We start from the raw sequence: 18,306 nt of genomic DNA, 5'->3' as shown, positions 1-18,306 counted from the left end.
GTCAGACTTAGTCATTGAAAAACCTATTTCTGAAAAACCTTCTGGGAGGATAGGACCTGTGGGTCTCCCGTGAGGGGTAGATGTCATTTAGGCTTCAGGGAAGATCATCAGTGTGTTCCCCCCATTCCAGAGCCAACTGTCTGAATCTATCCTAGAATATTTCCTTGACCTTGACAGGGCAGAGCCCCTCATAGGCAGAAGCTGGAAGTTGCTGTAAGCTCTTCCGTGAGAGAAAGCACTAGTCAGTTTCTTAGGAAAGTCCCTAGGAATGGCCCCTTCCAAAGCCAGTCACTGATCCCCCTGAGACTTTGCCTCTGCTGCAGCCTCCTCAGCAGTGGTGAAGATATAGGGTGGGGCAAACAGGATTCCTGAGGGCGGGGTGAGTTGTATCCCAGAAGGCTAGGTTCCTTAGGCTGCGGCTGCTGCTGCTGCTGCTGCTGCTGCTGCTGCTGCTGGGAGGGGCTTGTGCCTCTTAGGGAAAATAGCTGCTGCAGTATCAGGGTGGGTAATAACCAAGTGGAGGTATCCTAGTAGTTGCTCTCCCATGTTTCTCCCCAATGCCTCCCACCTCAGACTCTCCTCAGGTGACTCTAGTCCACACCACCCTTCCTCTGTCAAAACTCAGGTGAGTGGCTGCAAAACAAAATTCCTGTGTCCTGGCCCTTTAAAAAAAAAAAAATGTGGTTTTTGTCTCCAGTGGGCTCCCTCTCTCCCTGGCGGACAGATGCCCCGCTGCTTTTCAGGGCTGGATGCTACATGGGCAGCTCTTCCTGGCTCTGGTGCTCTCGACTGGGGAGCCTCACTTCTCTCAGGGGAAACCACCCCCCTTCCTGCAGCCAAGATCTATTGCTACAGCCCTCAGCCTGCTGCCCTTGGAGCAGGGCCAGCCCTCTCATGGCCTCTTTCTTCCTGCCGGTCTCCAGGTGATTTCTGCTCTTCCTGGTGTAAAGTCCCCTCTTCAGCTAGTCTTTAGTTGGTAATTCAGGGTGAATGTTCCCCAATTTAGTTTTAGTTTCACTTTGGTTCTAGAGGGGGTGCGTGAAAGATCCACCTACTCTGCTGCTATCTTGAAAACTCACAATGGTAACGAATTAAGTCTTCCTTGCCAATCTAATTGGGCCAGCACAATTTCTCTTTTACATTTTCACACGTCTGAAATTCTCTCCTGGGTCCCTGTCTGGGGCACAAATACTAGTATCCCAACAAGTTGTAACTTTTCTTTACCAGTAAGTGCATGCATGTCTCCTATTGCTTGATGCGTTTACATAGATGTGTCCCTTCTGCACAAAAGACCATCCTAGAAGTTCACACATTTCCCAGCCTAACCTTTCCTTATCCCCAACCCAGTGAGGCCTGCTGACTCCACAGGGGTCTCACCTCTGGAGTCACTGATGCCCAACCTCCTTAGCCACAGCCAGGTCTACCGCCTTAGGTTTTATCACACAACGTGGGAAAGGTGCCCGAGTGTAAGAAAGAAAGGTTTTCCTCGACCCTCCCAGGGTCCTTGGCAGGGTCTGAAAGTTAAACTGGCAGATTAACAGGAGAAAAGCCAACAAAGTTACTTAAGTTTTATAGGACTTGGGGAGCCTTCCTAAGGAGATGCAGGCTCAAAAATAAAAAATAGTTTGGCCTGAGTGTTTGAATAGTGGATATTGTGGGTGACTGTGACAGGTCAAGGAGCATGAGGTATAGTAGTGAGCGAGAAAACCTTAGCAAGGCCTGTTAGGATTCTTCTTGGCATCCCTTTTGTGTTCACAGACGAGGGTGCTCCTTCCCATTGGGTATGGGGAGGCCGTCTCTCCCTTGAGGGTTTTGGGCATATTTCAGGGGAGGTCAGTGACATTCCTGTCTGGTGTTTCCTCAAACCCTTCAGCTTGAGGTATTCAATATGCCCAGCTGCTGGATTGGGGCAGCATGTCCTGAACCCTACCAGGAGCTAACAGAGCTTTATATTCTAGGTGGGGGCATTAAAGCAGCACTGGTGAGAAAGGCCTATGTGAACCAGTAGGAGGGGAGAGCCCAGCGGAATCCAGCACTGAGCCAAGTTTTTGCCCAGGAACGATTTCTGCCTGTGGTTTGCTCCCAGAGGAACCTAGACCATGGAGGGCACCCCTTGGGCAAGAACATAAGCACCTGCAGTGACATGTCCATGCATGTTCCCTACCCCACCTGCACAACTGGCCGCCCTCGTCCTGGACCAGGATCTTCTGGGTACACTGTTCCTACTTAAGAGCCAGGTCCATTGCCAGCTCATGCGCCAACCTTGTCTCATTACTGACCTCAGCTGCACAGGACAAGGGAGGACAGGGAACTAGGAAAGAAATGGGAGGACACATAGCAGCTCTTTGCTGGCTACGTGGATGACTTTGAAGTGCTCAGTGTCACAGAAGCACAGCCTGGATGTTAGGCAGGATTCCGATCTGCACCAGGACCACGTGGCCCAGTTTGTTGAGCTCCTCAAGTTGCAGATGGCCAGCCAGCTTGCAGCTGCCTGAACCCATGGTGGGAGAGGGATGAAGGCGTGCTGCATCACGTGAGCCCCATTGGCTGCTCTGTGGCGTAGAGCCCTGTGACTCCCCCAATCGGACAAGACTTGCAAAGTCACTTCGTGTGTGTTGGGTTCAGGCGCCAGAACATGCAGCAGCGCAGTAGTCTGCACGCTGGGATCCGAGGAGACCAAACCACACAATCACCTCTGCTGCCCGAAGGCCCAGGCCTTCCTGTTCGGCCAATCCCCGGTTTCCTCCAATGCTGGTGGCCCAGAGTGTGTAGCAGTGCGCATGCTCCCTACCCCACCCCCTGCAGCTGGGTAGGGGCCCAACAAGGAGCCCCAGAAAGGACTGGCCTCGCCCACAAGTGTCGCCAGCTCTCACAGGCTGCCTGGGTCTCACTAGAAGAGTGGCGTGCTGGAGCCCAACCGCGAGCATCGCGTCTTTAAAGAAATGAGTCCAAGGCCACCAACCAGGAGAGCTGCGGGGCAGGAGACGCCATGCTCTGGTCACAGAAGGAATCCGGTGGCTTATCCAGAGCGTGGGACTGAAACTTTCCAAAGAGAGGGGTCTTGTTCTGCCAGGAGTTACGAGGGGTCTATATCTATGATCGGCATGTTCCCTTTTCTGTTGATTTTATTTAAACCTGCCCACTCTTATTTGTGCAAAACTTCCTTGTTAAACACACACACACACACACACACACACACACACACTAGAGGTCGATACTGTGTCCTGTTAAATTCAAACTGGTTGTTATTTGACTGTGTTGTACTGATGACATTTTGATTGAGACATCTTCATTACTTAGTGGTTTTATATATACTTGCAAGATCTGTCAAGTGGCTCACTACCACATCCCTCTTAAGGAATGGAGGTGAAATAAACCAAACAACCCAAAAAAATTATAAAGAAAAAGGACTATTGTGTCCATGTGTCATTTATACCACATCTCTGGACCGTGTTAGACTCCTGCTGGGAAATGAGCAGCTCAGCCTTGAGCCACCTGACGGGGCAGGTGGGGCCCGGGGACCCACAAAACTGCTTCATCACTTCCCTGCACCCGGAGCCTCCCTGTCTGAGCCATGTCCTCAATTACCTGCTTTGTCTGGCTCCTGACCCCTCCCCAGGCCCAACAAGAAATGGTGGCGCGCAGGTAGGTCTTCAGACCGCCAGTAAAAACAGCGGGGTGAGCACAGGGACACCCAGGGGAATGGGGATCCAGCGTGGCCAAAGGAAATAATGGGGGGTGGGGTGGGGGGTCTGAATCAGCCTTAGCCTCTTGAGTCTCAAAATGGGAGTCCAGAGAAAACTCACCCTCAACTCACCCTCCTCCCCCGCCCCATAGACAACTATCCTAATGGGTCCCACTGTCAATTTTAAGTTCTTGCAACCAGTAGTTGTGTGCATACACTTTAAGTTTACATAGTGCTTTGTTTGGCTTTCATTTGCATCAGCATGGTGCCCTCAGCCACACTGAGTGGCCCAGTACAGCCGTGTCCCTGGGGTTTGGCCTTCTCCATCCCTCCACCCATTTGACCTCCCCTTTTCCCCAGTCAGGGATGCCTGCTTCCCTGTCCGCTCCCTCTGCAGCCAGGTACAGGCACACCCTAAATCAGATGACACCTGGCAGCTGTGCCGCAGAATGCAGCACCAATGCAGAGCCACGGGCAGGCATGTTTTCTCTCTGGTTTAACATGTTTGACCCTCTCCCCCTGTCCTGCTGGTCCACACCCTGTCCTGTTTTCACCCAGCTCCTTTGGCTCTTCCAGATTTGCAGGAGTTGCCTGTGTAGTCTCAGTGTGAGCCACTGCAAATACCTTCTACGGCTCCACCTGTCTGCTACTCTGGCCGCGATCCCTAAAGAGGCATTTTTATAAGCCCACTGCCTCACCTGTGGAAACCATTCCAAGCACCAGCCTGTCCCCTGGTGGCAGTGAAGTTATGGCAGCGTTCCCGTCAAAGTGCCATGGGTAGTTCCCGTGTTCTGTGACCCCACATCCCCAGGGCAGAGCTGGGGAAGTCATCAGTCCACAGGTCTGCAGAGCAGCCTGCCCCACCTTCCTGCAGGTAGCAGCCTGCCTCTAGGATAGGTTGGCAGCCATTAACCTGCCCCTTCTCCCCATATAAATCATCACCATGAGCAATCCACATCAGTGACTCTGGGAGCATTTATAGTGGATTCTTGAACTCCAAACGGGAGTGGGAAACTCTGGAATTTGCACATGGGTGGGAAGCAAGGCTGGCCTTGGGGACTGGTTCCCCCTAACCTCCTGTTGGCCTGACTCCCACATGTGTTAGTCTGACTCTCAAGATACTATCCAAAATGGTAGCAACAGTCCACACCCCACATGGGATCCCGACTCACACCTCAGAGTCAACAGGTTTCTGATTTCTGCTGGGAGCAGCTCAGTGTCTCCACATGCAAGTCTGGATCACATGAGATGTCCGTATCTTCTCATAACATGTACTGACACTCCCACTGAGTGTGGAACAATTCTCAGCATTTGTCTCTGCTCCCCTTGGACTACGGATATGAAATTGAAAATGGGCCACAGTTCCCAAATACTGGCGGCTTTCCCGCTGAACTCCGGTAAAATGACAAGCAGAGGGCCTCATCTCAGCACCGAACATGTGAACCCACAAACAGGCTGTCAGAGCTCTCACTGCCCACACTCAGAGGAGCTGTGAGGGGGCAGCCGGGCCTCACTGGAGCCCAAGTCAGATCCAGAGTCTGAAAGAGGCCAGAGGGCATCCTAGTTCTGACCCCTGATATGAGGAGTCAGGATTCTTTATTAAGGCTAAAATTTAGCCAAAGTCATTCGGTTTGACAAGATGATAACTGTCTCTAATAAACCACCTCTCTGCCAGTCATCCTTACACAGACAGCATGCGAGAGCCCCAAAGATGCTCGCCGCTGTCAGAAAGCAAACAAGTCTGTGCTGGTGGATCTCGTGTCTCTCCACAGCCCCCCCCCCCCCCCCGGCACCATCCCAACTGAGAGGCCTCCCAGCGGGCATCTGGGCTCAGTGCACAGGAGCCTGGGCCAGCTGCCCTGGGTCCCCCACTTGATGAAGGTGGGAAGTGGGAGCACACTGAATCGAAGACCCACCTGCAGAAGCTCCACCCAGTCATGGGCACTTGAGGGGACAGAGGGAGGAGGGATGCGAGCAAACCCTGATCCTGGCTCCAGGAGTGCCGGCCTTAAACTTGAGCCTGTGTCACCCAAGTCCAAAAAGCTTTGTCAGAAATGGCCCGTTGATCACAAAGCTGCTAATCTGGAGTGACTCAGAAGCCATCCTAAATGTCTATGCCAATGCCCCGGGACCCCTTGTCCTATCACTGTATGGCATTTTTGGCCCTTGACTCATCAATTCAATGACACTGCCACTAAGTCATGGGTTTTGCTAAATTCATCTATGGGAGGAACTACACAGCAAGGGAAGCCAGGGGTACAGCAAGAATGACAGCACGCCATCCTGCTCCTACGGGACCTGATGGACAAGTGAGCAGGGCAAGCGGACACACTGGGATGCCCCGGGAACAGAGCTGCAGGTGAGGTGCGTAGGGGGCTGACTTCCCGGACCCAGGAGAACCCAGGGGCATTACTGCACAGTGAAATTGAGCTGTGGGTGATCTGCGGGGGACACATGCTGTCAGGGCCTCGAGCAGGAGTGACAGGTTGATCTACCTGCCCATCCTCCCCACCTGGGCACCCTGGCCTCCCTTTCCTTTGATGGTCACCCCAAACTTAACCTTAACGCTTCTGCCCGATGCTCAGACAGGGGTCTTTACACCTAAGTAGAACAAGGCCCCTCATGGGCAGCATTTAAAGGGGGCAGGTGCCAGGTCTGGACAACGATCACGGAGATCCCAGGCAGACATGAAGAGACTCGGCAACAGCAATAACAACTTTATGAAGAGAAAGAACAGATACACTTGAGTTACTGATACCTCCCCACCGCTTCAGGTCTCCACAGTGAGGCTGGCTTTACAGCCCAGAAACACAAACACCCAGGGAAAGAAAACACCGACAATACTGAGGGACAGCCCAAGGTGGCACCTACGGTAGGAGGCCCAGTCACACCTAGGTGGAGACCCTCCGGGGTCCTGAAGGAGGCGGTGGAGCTGCTGGAGGCTGGGCCACCGTCGAGCCAGCTTCCTCTGCCTGGCATCACTGCAGAGAGAGAGAGAGAGAGACAGGGAGAGAGGAGGAGGTAGAGGGAGCTGCTGTCCTAAAATCCAGGTGGCCATGCCCCAGTTCCACCAGCCACAGGCAGCTCCCCAAGGCTGAAGCCAAGCCTCCCATTATGCTCACCCCACACCACCTTCCCGCAGCTAATAACAAGCACTCCCTGAGTGAAATGGCACTTCCCAGCCGAGAAGGGGAGGGTGGGGGCTGCTGGCTCAGATCAGAGGGGCACGAAGAACCCAGAGCCTCCAGGGCAAGGCCTCAGACACAGGGTGTGAGGACAGGCAGGGAAAGGGTTGGACGGCCGCCTTCCTGCAGAGTGCTAGGGCAGGACAAGGGCCTGGCGTAGCCCTCCCTCAGGAAAGATCACCAGTAACATGGAGGCCGGGGAGTCTGCTGGATTCCTCATTCCTGAAACTCGGCCCCAAACCACGGCCAGGCCTAGCCTTAAACCCTCTCTTGGTAGCTTAAGGCTTTCAGGACGGGGCCAGGGCCCACCTGGAGCAGCATGCTAAGGCCCAGGTTGCGGTGCCTCTGCTCCAGCTCCGACAGGGCCTGCAGGAGGGACCTGAACCTCTCTGCAGGGTCGGCATCTTCATCTTCAGGGGACCCCTCCTCTTTGTCTGCCTCCTGCAGGAAGCGCTCCTCCTCCTCCACAAAGAAAGCCCGAAGCTTCTTGTAGTCGGTCAGGGCTTTCTTCCTGCGGTCCATCACGTGTCCCTGCGGGCAGGCGGCAGGGAAGGACACCTGTGTCCTCAGGCTGCACCCAGGACCCCAGCCCCATGCTGACCCTCAAGGAGAAAACGTTTGCTACGGAGGGCTCAGTTCCTTCCCCAGGCCCTGCCACATAGTCAAGACTCCATTATGTCCCCTCACTCCCGAAGACCCAGGTCCACTCCTACTTGCCTTCCACACAGCAGCAGCAGACTCGGCCTGGCCATGCAGGTCCCGAGCATCATTCAGATCTTTCCTCATGATCTCCACAGACCCCTTATTCTCCTGGGAAGAGACGCTGGTTACCAGGAGGGTGACCACCCCTGAAGGTCTAGGACACCCCTCCCTTAGCCCAATCCAGGGGACATTACTAAAGATCTGACCATCAAGAAGGCCCGACTACATGGTCCTGGCCTGCCAGACTCATGCAAACAGGCTGCAGATACCAGAGGGGTCTTAGTGATCCCCCCTCCCTAAGCTTGCTTCCAGAAGAAGCCTCTTAGAAAATCCTGTGCTAAGGATCTAACCATCAAACTGGACACGAGTGTCCCTCAGTTTCCAGTGTTACTGTCACTAGTACAGGGATGGATATTTGCAAAAAATAATCACCATATCCTTTTCAGAAGGAATGGCCCTGGCAGGGCCACACTAGATCCCACAAGACCCTGCATGCCCCCTTTGGGGTGAGCACGCCCACACCCAGGGCCCATTGGGCACCATCACTGGCTGTGCATTGACCAGGTAGGTGGGCAGAGTCCCCAGCAGGAGGAGAATCCGGCTAGTCTGGCTGGCTCCTTATTCTCTCATTAACTACTCTGAGCACCCACAACCGAAAAGGGTGGGTCCTTGGGTTGCCAGTTGGTGGGTTTCCACCCAGGGTCAGAAACCACACGCAGTGCAGGTAAGGAGAGGCTCAGGGAGGGCTAAGAGGCCGTGAGAAATGTGTGGAAGGGGCGGAGCCTGGAACAGGGAGGGACTTATCTGCTAGACAGCCTCAGAGGGTTCACCCGTGGGGGGGAGAGGCTGCCACCGGGTTCCATCATGCATGGAGGAGGGGCAGTAAGGCCTAGAGAACTAGACATAGGGCGGACCCCACAGCAGGTCACCGTCTGGGATGGGGAGAGGAAGGACAGCCCACAGGGGAAAGGATGGGCAGAAGATGGGGAGGCCCCTAGACACCTTCTGGGGATGGGGGATGGGAGAAGGGACAGAGCACCTGCTAGTGGGGGATTTGGTAACAGGGCATTGTCCGGAGGCCGGTGAAGGTGGTCAGGGCGCCGTCCGGGGCAGGGACCGGGGTCGGGAAGAGGATAGCGGCGCTCAGGCACCGCTCCTGCGCACCTTGCCGCGCAGCACCTTCCTCCAGCGGGGCTCCCACTCGGGCGGCTCGGGCCCCGCCGCCATTCGGCAGGCGGCGCACAGCGGACCCCCGTCGGCGCGACACAGCAGCTGCAGCGCCGCCTCGGAGGCCGGGCCGTCGCGCGTGGGCGCTGCGGCCGCCTCCTCGAGGGCCAGCAGGCGGCGGCTGAGCGGCGGGCGGCCGGGCTCCACGGCGCGCTGCCAGCAGTCATCGGCGCACTCGGGGCAGGGGAAGGGCCCGTCCTCCTCGGCCCAGAAGCGCACCACGCACGGCCGGCAGAAGCGGTGGCCGCAGTCGGCGCGCACCGGCTCGCGGGGCGCGCGCTGGCACAGGGCGCAGGCGGCCTCGGGGCCCGCGGGGAGCGCCAGGGCTGCGGCAGATACCCCGGAGAGGGCGCAGGCGGAGAGGCAGGGAGCGCGGACCGGGACGGGGGCGCAGGTGGAAAGCGCAGACGCTGCGCCGGACAGAGACAAGGAAGCCGACCAGCATGCACTGGGCGGAACGGACCGGACGCTGCACGCACGGTCCTGGCAGGGGTGTACGCCACACGGGGTCTTGTCGATGGAGCGCTTCGCTCTGGCTGGTGTGTCACCCACGTTGTCGCACCCCGAAATCATAAAGGGATTTTCGCTTCCCCTATAAATGATTCGTGGGCGAGAGAGAAGCCAAGTTTCATTATTTGGAGAGCATTACAAAGGCTTGTGTCAGCTGCTAGGACCTGAGCGGCAAGCACCCCACCACCCCAACCCTGCCACGCACGACAGCAACCCCACCCCTCCACACGCACGCACGCGCGTTGCGCACTGAGGCTGGGCCGGGGGGAGTGCGGAAAGCGGTCTGCGCGTCTGTCCCCAGGACCGGGTCCTGCGCGGCCCCTCGCCCCCAGCGCCGCGCGCGTACGACCTCCTCCGGGGGACCTGTTCGCGCTGCCCCCAGTGAGGACAGTTCATTGATTCAGAATGAAGGCATCTGGGACATCCCACGGATACCGGCCCCTGGGTATTGGTTAGCTTTTCCTTAGAAAAAACAAAAAAGTTTTGGGGAGGAACAATCTCTTTACTTTGAACACAACCAAGCACCCAATTAAAAAAAAAACAAAAACAAAAAAACGAGCTGGGCGCAGTGATTGAGCGTGGACCCATGAACCAGGAGGTCACCAGTTCTATTCCCTATCAGGGCACATGAGCATCGCCAGTAGGGGGCAGTCAATCCATGATTTTTTCTCATGTTTACCATAGCTCTCGATCCTTCTCCTTCTCTCTAAAATCAATAAGAAAAACATTTTTTTAAAAAAAATACATAATGAGATTAAAATAATCTGCATGGCATTTACCACTATGTGATTTTTAAATTTTTAAAAAATTAATTTACTCTCCCATACAAGTGCAAAACCTTTCGAAGTACTGCTATTCATCTGATTTAAAAAGCAGATAGAGATTTAAAAATGCACCAAATGGGAGTCATAAATGAGACTGGCAAACCTGTGGTGGACAAATAGACATGAGCAGAGCAAAGATTATATAGGTGGGGTACAGAAGGACACGGGGCAAAAAGCCCTGGGTGCCTAACAACTGGGAAAATAAGGGCCTGGCTTCAGGGTAATCTTTCCTCCCCTAGCATATAGCTGGTCATGTGGTTCAGACCCTCCCTGACCTTTCCTCCCTTGGCCTGTCACTACTCATGTGGTAGTTCTCCCCGACTCCCCTTGGAGGAGGAACTGGGGAGCCGGAGAGTAGCCCTTAGGCATTGAGCCCCCAGGACACTGAGGTTCAAACCCATATCACATACCTCTAGGCCTCAGTTGCTTCTCAGCTCCGGGTCCAGAAAAGCAGCAAAACCATACAAGCCATGCCATCCATGGCTGCCTCAGGACCACCTGCACTGACTAATGACCACTGCCCTGGAACCAGCCAATGATTGGGGACCTGGAGAGCTGATGAGTATTCTGTTACTATCCCACCCTCTTGTGCTATCATTGCTTTCTCCAGAACTCAAGTACTGAGATTGCTGAGTCAAGATTCAGCCTGACTCCACCGGCCGAAGACCTGATTCCATTTTCACTGCCAACACAACCAATCAGTTCCAAGTATAACCTCAATGATGTCTTGTGATTTTACCTATGCAATCTGTAACATACACACCATCATGGAGTGGAGTCTTTCATAGCACTAGCTCCCCGTTGTTGGATTGGCCAATTTAATATTAAATGTCTTCCATTCTACACTGCAAACTCCTGCTTGTGCTTTTATTTCGGCCTGTGTGCACAGGCAGATGGATTCATGTATTAGTCGGTATTACTACTGAGAGGTCAATTTGAAATCATTGTGGTTGTGACATTGTGATTTATAATAAAAATATATGTATATTTGAATTTCACCTCAAATATAGCTCTTAAAACCCTTAGAATTTCCTGTGATAAGTGTCATAAAGTTGTCTTTGTTGTGTGAATGAGGTGATTCTGTAAAGCCTTGAGGGATGGAGCTGGCCATCAGGGGAATTAACCAGTGGTTAGAAGGTTGAAAATTTCAGTCCCACCCCCCATCTTTGGGGAGAGGAAGGGCTGGAGGTTGAATCTATTACCAATGGCTAGTAACTTAATAAAGCTGCCACAAACTCCCAGAAGGACGGGTTTTGGAGAGCTGGTTTGGTGGATGGTAGGGTCACTGAAGGAAGAATGCACGAGACCAAATGGGTAAAGAATTCTTAATTTATTAGATTATCTGGAAAACCAGATGGGCTGAGCTCCAAAATGGTGCCAGCACCCAAAGACAGGGAGTCAGAGGTTTTAAAGGACTCTAGGCAGGCTTTTTCTGACAGAGAATTCTCTGGGCAGGTCCCGAGGGAAAAGACAATGGTCTTAGCGAGTGGAATGTAGTCTTAACAAGTAAAATTTTGGCCCTTTGAGTGTGGCTCTTCCACAAAATACCATGGCCTGGGCGAGTCTATTTGCAGCTTTTGCAAATAAACTGCAGCCCAATCAAGACTGCTCCAAAACTGCCAAATCCCAAGCAAAGAGGAGAAAACTGTAGTTCTTGCTGTAGCTCCTGCTGGGTGGCCTCAGACAGTTTACCTGCACCCCATTGGAGATCCAGAAACTAGTGTATCTAGTGGTTTGTGTGAGAGGACACCAGATTCCAACTATTCTCATAAGGGACACATTCAAGAGGCAGACTCAGCAAGCACCAAAGCCCTACAGGAACAAGTCCTGCCCCATAAACATGTCTTCAGCCCAGCAATTCCTTCGTTATAGACACAGCGGGTCCTCACAGCCAATTGGCCTGGATGTCAATACCTCCCAGTGACACCAACAACAATCAAGACTTAACTACAATAAGGCTGTACACACAGTCCACAAAGGGGTGCACCAAGAGTGTCCACCTCAGGTAACTGGGAAGCTGACCCATTGAACCATATAGAACACCTAGCACACAAAGCTACCCTACCAACTCAGGGAAGCAGTGAAAAATGAGGAGACAAGGAAACAGATCACAAAGGAAAGCAACGGAGGAGAACAAATTACTGGACATAGAATTCAAAACCACAGTTATAAGGTTTTTCAAGAATTTCCTAGAACAGACCAATAAATTTAACAAGACCCTTGAGGACATGAAAAAGGACCAACTAGAAATTAAACATACTCTGACTGAAATAAAAAATATTATACAGAGACCCAACAACAGACTAGAGGAACGCAAGATTCAAGTCAAAGATTGAAATACAAAGAGCAAAGGACACTCTTTCAGAGAAGCAAGAAGATAAGAGAATCCATAAAGTTGAAGATAGTGTAAGGAGCCTCTGGGACAACTTCAAGCGTACCAACATCAGAATTATGGGGGTTCCAGAAGAAGAAAGAGAGCAAGACAGTGAAAACCTACTTGAAGAAATAATGACAGAAAACTTCCCCCACCTGATGAAAGAAATAGACTTACAAGTCCAAGAAGCACACAGAACCCCAAACAAAAGGAATCCAAAGAGGACCACACCAAGACACATCATAATATGCCAAGAGCAAAAGACAGAGAGAATCTTACAAGCAGCAAGAGAAAAACAGTTACCTACAAGGGAGCACCCATACAATTGTCAGCTGATTCTCAACAGAAACTATGCAGGCCAGAGGGAGTGGCAAGAAATATTCAAAGTGATGAATAGCAAGAACCTACAACCAAGATTACTCTACCCAGCAAAACTATCATTCAATATTGAGGGTCAGATAAGAGCTTCACAGATCAGAAAAAGCTAAAGGAATTCATCACCACCAAACCAGTATTATATGAACTGCTGAAAGGTATTCTTTAAGAAGAGGAAGAAGAAGAAAAAGGTAAAGATAAAAATTATGAACAACAAATGCATGTCTATCAACAAGTGTATCTAAAAGTCAAGTGAATAAAAAATCAGATGAACAGAATAAACTGGTGAGTATAATAGAATCAGGGGCATAGAAAGAAAGTGGACTGACAATTCTCAAAGGGAAAGGGGTGTGGGAAGAGACTGACAAAAAGCATACACCTATGGATGAGGACAGTACGGGGGAGGTAAGGGCAAAGGGTGGGGTGGGAGCTGGGTGGAGGGGAGCTATGGGAAGAGGAACAATTGTAATAATCTGAACAATATAGATTAAATTTTTAAAAATTAATTTCTTTATTGATTAAGGTATCACATATTTGTCCTCAACCCCCCTCCCATTCCAGTTCCCCACCCCTCCCCACTCATGCCCCCACCCTCCTATTGTCCTTGACCACTGGTTAGGCTCATATGTGTGCACATAAGTCCTTTAGTTGATCTCTCCCTTTTATCCCCACCCTCCTTTTGAGGTCCAACAGTCTGACCCCTGGCTCCTTATCTCTGGGTCTGTTCTTGGTCATCAGTCTATGTTGTTCACCATTTCCCCTAGATGAGTAAGATCATGTCCTACTGGGAATATACTTATAAGAATCAAAAATGAGACAAGCAATAATCGTTATGCCAAAAGGCAAATGAATCAGTCTGTAGTGAGCTTCTTTCTGGGCCACCAGTTCTTTTAAGACCCAATTTCAGTGTCAAACAGTTCCTTATGTGTACATGTGAGCAATGATATTTCAGTTCTGGATGTAAATTTTTTTTTTAAAGTGTGTCTATCACTTTACTTTTTATCCAATCCCAGATATTTCCCCTTTGCTTTCTCCCACCTCCCTAATCTATCACAGTGGATTTCAAGTAACCCATATCCCCTCTTTAAAAAAAAAAAAAAAAAAAAAATATATATATATATATATATATATATATATATATATATATATATATATATTTTTAATTTTTTTTAATTGATTTTTTACAGAGAGGAAGGGAGAGGGACAGAGAGCCAGAAACATCGATGAGAGTCATCGATCAGCTGCCTCTTGCAACCAAGGTACATGCCCTAGACCAGAATTGAACCCGGGACCCTTCAGTCTACAGGCTGATGCTCTATCCATTGAGCCAAACTGGTTTTGGCCATATCCCCTCTTTTGATTGTAATCTATATATATATTAAAGACTAATATGCAAAGTGTCTCCTCCGGGAGTTGGAGCGCTTGCTATGACATGTGCTGACCATCAGAAGGTGGCATGGAATGAAGGAAGACCCTGGTCGGCCAGGCCTAGAGACCCTACCTATGCATGACTTTTACGCACCAGGCCTCTAGTGTATAAAATAAGGTGCAAAACTGCCATTCTCCAGAGTATTATCTCAATCCTTTAAGATTTTGCTTCCTGACAATTGTTGCCAGTTTGGCTCAAATAAGCTCACAAAAATTCTTCACAGGTTTGAATGTTCCTTGCATTGACACAGCGCCCCCCCCCCCCCCCAAGTTGTCTGGGTTAGTCTGTGGCCCCTTTTTGTCCACACCCTTTTGGCATTTCCTAAAGAAGCCTATTTGTTTTTCCCAAAGACCGTTTCTCCCCATTCCTTTCCCCCAAGTTGTAGATAAAAACTGTTGTGGGGTCGAACCCTGGGTTCAAAATAAGACCACGGGAGGCTGATGATTGATTAAAAACATAGCAGGCAAGGATTTATTGACGGCCACAAGAGCACCACAAGCAGGCGGTCACACTCGCGGCCGCACTGTTCCAGGTGCAGGCAGTCCTTTTAAAGGTCCAAACCACAAGAATGTTCATTTGTTCTAAATTCTAAATCTTAAAGGCTGGGAACAGCCCTGCACATCCTGCTGGACATTGGAATGTGGCCCTATCTTGTGAAAGCAGATAGTACAGAAGCAGAGCTGAGCAGTTAATCTCTAAAGGTTACCTGCAGTTTCTACCCCTGAAGCTACTGAGTCAGTGGGAATCTATCTCCTGTGGTCCTGGTGCACAGGCACAGGAAAACTGCCTTGGCCTCCAGGTCTCAATCTGGTAGCTGAGGCAACTACCCTATGTTTAAGCAAGTGCAGCAGCCAGAATAGCAGAGTTAAAACTCAAACAGCAGTTTTTACCCAAGTATGGTTGCTACCATATTTCAAAAACTTTTAACTTTACCTGCTTAATAAGCCAGCTACTTCCTTTGTGGAAGCCCAAATACATACTACAAACTGGTGTGTGTGCATTTGTTTTGTTTTGTTTTTCCCCCCCTGTTGATCAGACTTTTTCAGTTTAATTAGCAAGGCCCAGCCACTGAACCAAGAGGTTATGGGGAAAGTTTTTTTTCCCCTTTGCAGAAGCACGTCTAGATGAATGTAGTGATTTGAGGAATTTGTTGTTTAACCTTCAGCCAATACCATGTTTCCCCGAAAATAAGACATCCTCCGAAAATAAGACCTACTTACAGGTTTCCTTCTGAGTGAAATATGAGGCATTCCCCGAAAATAAGGCCCCCCCCACTAGGCTAAACATGAGAGATTTGGTCCACTGATTCTGAAAGAAAGGGAGTCACAAGAAATTCACCAGGAAATTCAGGAATTGGATTGTTATGATGATGTTCCAGAAGATGATGACATGATTGTCATTGAATAAATGAGTAAATTCTTGATACTGTAGGATTCACAGTTTGTCTGGATTGTGTTGACAACTACCATTCTACCGTACCGTATACAGTAATAAATTTCCTTTATTTTCATTTAACAATAAATGTGTACCGTATTCTTCTTCATGGAAAAATAAGACATCCCCTGAAAATAAGACCTAGAGCATCTTTGGGAGCAAAAATTAATTTAAGACACTGTCTTATTTTCGGGGAAACAGGGTACTAAAGAATGGGACAAATGAAGCAAATACAGTGAAATACTGATCTGGACAATTTATATAATATATGGGGTCCCTTGTTCTCTTGTGTGTTTTCTTTAATTTTTGTTTTAAAAAGTTTCTCTAAATTCAATTTCCTAAATGGAAAGAAACCCTCAGCCCAAGCCGTGAGTCAGAGCCCTAGAAGGCATGCCGGATGGTGTTCCCATGAGCATTGTCTGTCCGCCTGGGTCCTCCCCTCCGGAGCACTGGCCGGTGCGGGCAGGACTGCGCAGTCCCACTCCGTCCTCACTGCTCGGCTCAGGAGGCCGCACCCAACAAACACCCGCTGCCCCCCGGGAAAGCTAGCGGTCCGTCTGCGTCCACAGCCGGGCGCCTGCAGATGAGCCCGTCTGCTGCTCGGCCCTTTGGGGTGGCGCGAACCTCCGTTTCCTCCTGTGTCCGCTCCCAGGGGCAGGACTCAAATGGCCAGGGCAGGGCTAAGGGCAGGGTTGGGAGTCAGCGACTCACCAAAACCACCTCCACCGCTGGCCAGACCCTCGGGGACCCACCCTGTTCCGTGCACCTTGAACCCGCCCGCCCCTCCTAACCCGGGTCCGGGCGCCGCCCCTCTCCTTCCTCCCCGGCGCCTCTGGAGCCCAGACCCCATCACCTCCCCCACGGGGCGCCGGTTTCTGCTGCCTCTACCACCTCCACCTTCCCCCCAACGCCAGACACCCCGCCCCCGCTGCCCTCTCCGCTTCTTCCCAAAGCTTTTCCTTTCCCTCATACCCCATGTCCGCCCTCTGCCCCCAACTCGCGTACCCCCATCCAGGGACAAGGTTTGGTCCCGTCCTCACCCCTGGCCCATCCCAGTTGGTCTATCAAAAATCCCTCCCCCACCCACTGCCCTCCGCCTTTCACCCGCCCAGTCCTCCCGCACCCTCACACGCCCCCAAGGCCTCCTAGCCTCTGCTGACGCCACAAAGCCCGCGCCCCTGAGGCCACCGTCCCTCCCCCTCCCCCTGGTCTCCGCGGCGCAAACGCAGGTTTTCCAGCGCCCCCGTTTGCGCTCCTGGTCGTGGTCCGGGGCGCCTGGTCCGGCAGCGTGCACCCCTCTCCGCGGTGAGTACCGGTCCATCCAGGGGCGGTCGGGTGGTCGCCCTGTGGGCGCCCTGCACACTGAGGTCCATCCAGGGGCGGTCGGGTGGTCGCCCAGTGGGCGCCCTGCACACTGAGGCCCCTGTGGGCGCAACCTGCAGTGATACACAGCTGCTGACTTGAAGCAGGTGGTTGTCAGTTGGAACCAGAGGGTCACCTGCGTTAGCCCTAATTACAGGAGCATCCTCAGGACCGAGGGCCAAGGGTCCACTTCACTGACCCAGAGTCCTTGGCCCCCTTCCCCTGAGCCTGGCCCAGACCGGTGCCCACCAGACCATCCTGTGCTCATCCAGCTTCAGGTGGGTAGGCAGCAGAAGGGACTGACTCCCAGGGCTCTGTGTAGAGAGGCAGCTTCCACAGGGTGGACCCTTGTCTGAAATATCAGAGCCTCTCTCTGGGGAGTGGCAGGGCAGGACCGGACAGTGCTGTGGGTCAGAAATGACTTTCAGATCTACTCTGACTCGCCCCAGTGACCACCCCAGGAGGTGCATGGGTGTTCGAACACCGAAGTGTGTGCATGTGCCCCTGTGTGTGTGAATACATGTGTGCATACATGTGCATGCATGAATCATCCTGTGTCTCCTGCACTGCATCTCAGCAAAGGAAACCAGAGCAGGTGGTAGAGCAGTAAGGACATTTTATTCAGGATTGCTGTAGGGGACAGACAGCACAGAACCCCGCAGAAAGCTCAACTCTCAGGACAGGATGGGCCAGTGGGGATTTCCGGTCAAGGTGGGTTAGCGATAGGAAATTACTAACAGGAAGCCTCTGGGTAGGGGCTTCTGTCTAAACCCACATTGGGATTCTGATTAAACTCAGACACCAACACGGAAGCCCAGCGCCTATTTGGAAAGTTCTGGGAACCTGAATGGTTTTTGGTCAAGCAGAGATCTTGTCCAACTCTGACTTTTCCTTTTAAAGTACTCCTTTCCATTGTTGCATGGATGTCGTTAGAGAAAAACTGATTCTGACACTGGCTAAACCCGAAAGGCAGACTTTATTCAAGACTATTGCAATAAGGCCGAAACCAGTTTGGCTCAGTGGTAGAGCGTTGGTCTGCAGACTGAAGGGTCCCAGGTTCGATTCCGGCCAAGGGCATGTACATTGGTTGCGGGCACATCCCCGGTAGGGGGTGTGCAAGAGGCAGCTGGTCGATGTTTCTCTCTCATCGACGTTTCAAGCTCTCTATCTCTCTCCCTTCCTCTCTGTAAAAAATCAAT

General features: G+C 51.7%; 1 protein-coding gene across 1 annotated transcript; it reads right to left on the bottom strand.

The window, feature by feature from the left end:
* Positions 1-6,387: 6,387 nt before the first annotated feature.
* Positions 6,388-9,259, bottom strand: RNF187 (ring finger protein 187). Its single transcript, XM_036450608.2, is given in 6 exon segments — positions 6,388-6,666; positions 7,180-7,401; positions 7,588-7,680; positions 8,737-9,140; positions 9,143-9,166; positions 9,169-9,259. Coding segments are annotated over 6 exon segments (822 nt in total). The 5' UTR covers positions 9,245-9,259; the 3' UTR covers positions 6,388-6,663.
* Between the last annotated feature and the right edge of the window lie 9,047 nt (positions 9,260-18,306).

Source organism: Pipistrellus kuhlii, unplaced genomic scaffold (genome assembly GCF_014108245.1).
Source record: "Pipistrellus kuhlii isolate mPipKuh1 unplaced genomic scaffold, mPipKuh1.p scaffold_m20_p_21, whole genome shotgun sequence".
NCBI lineage: Eukaryota > Metazoa > Chordata > Mammalia > Chiroptera > Vespertilionidae > Pipistrellus > Pipistrellus kuhlii.
Note: the sequence above shows the minus strand (reverse complement) of the source record. Positions and strands in the feature narration are given on the sequence as shown.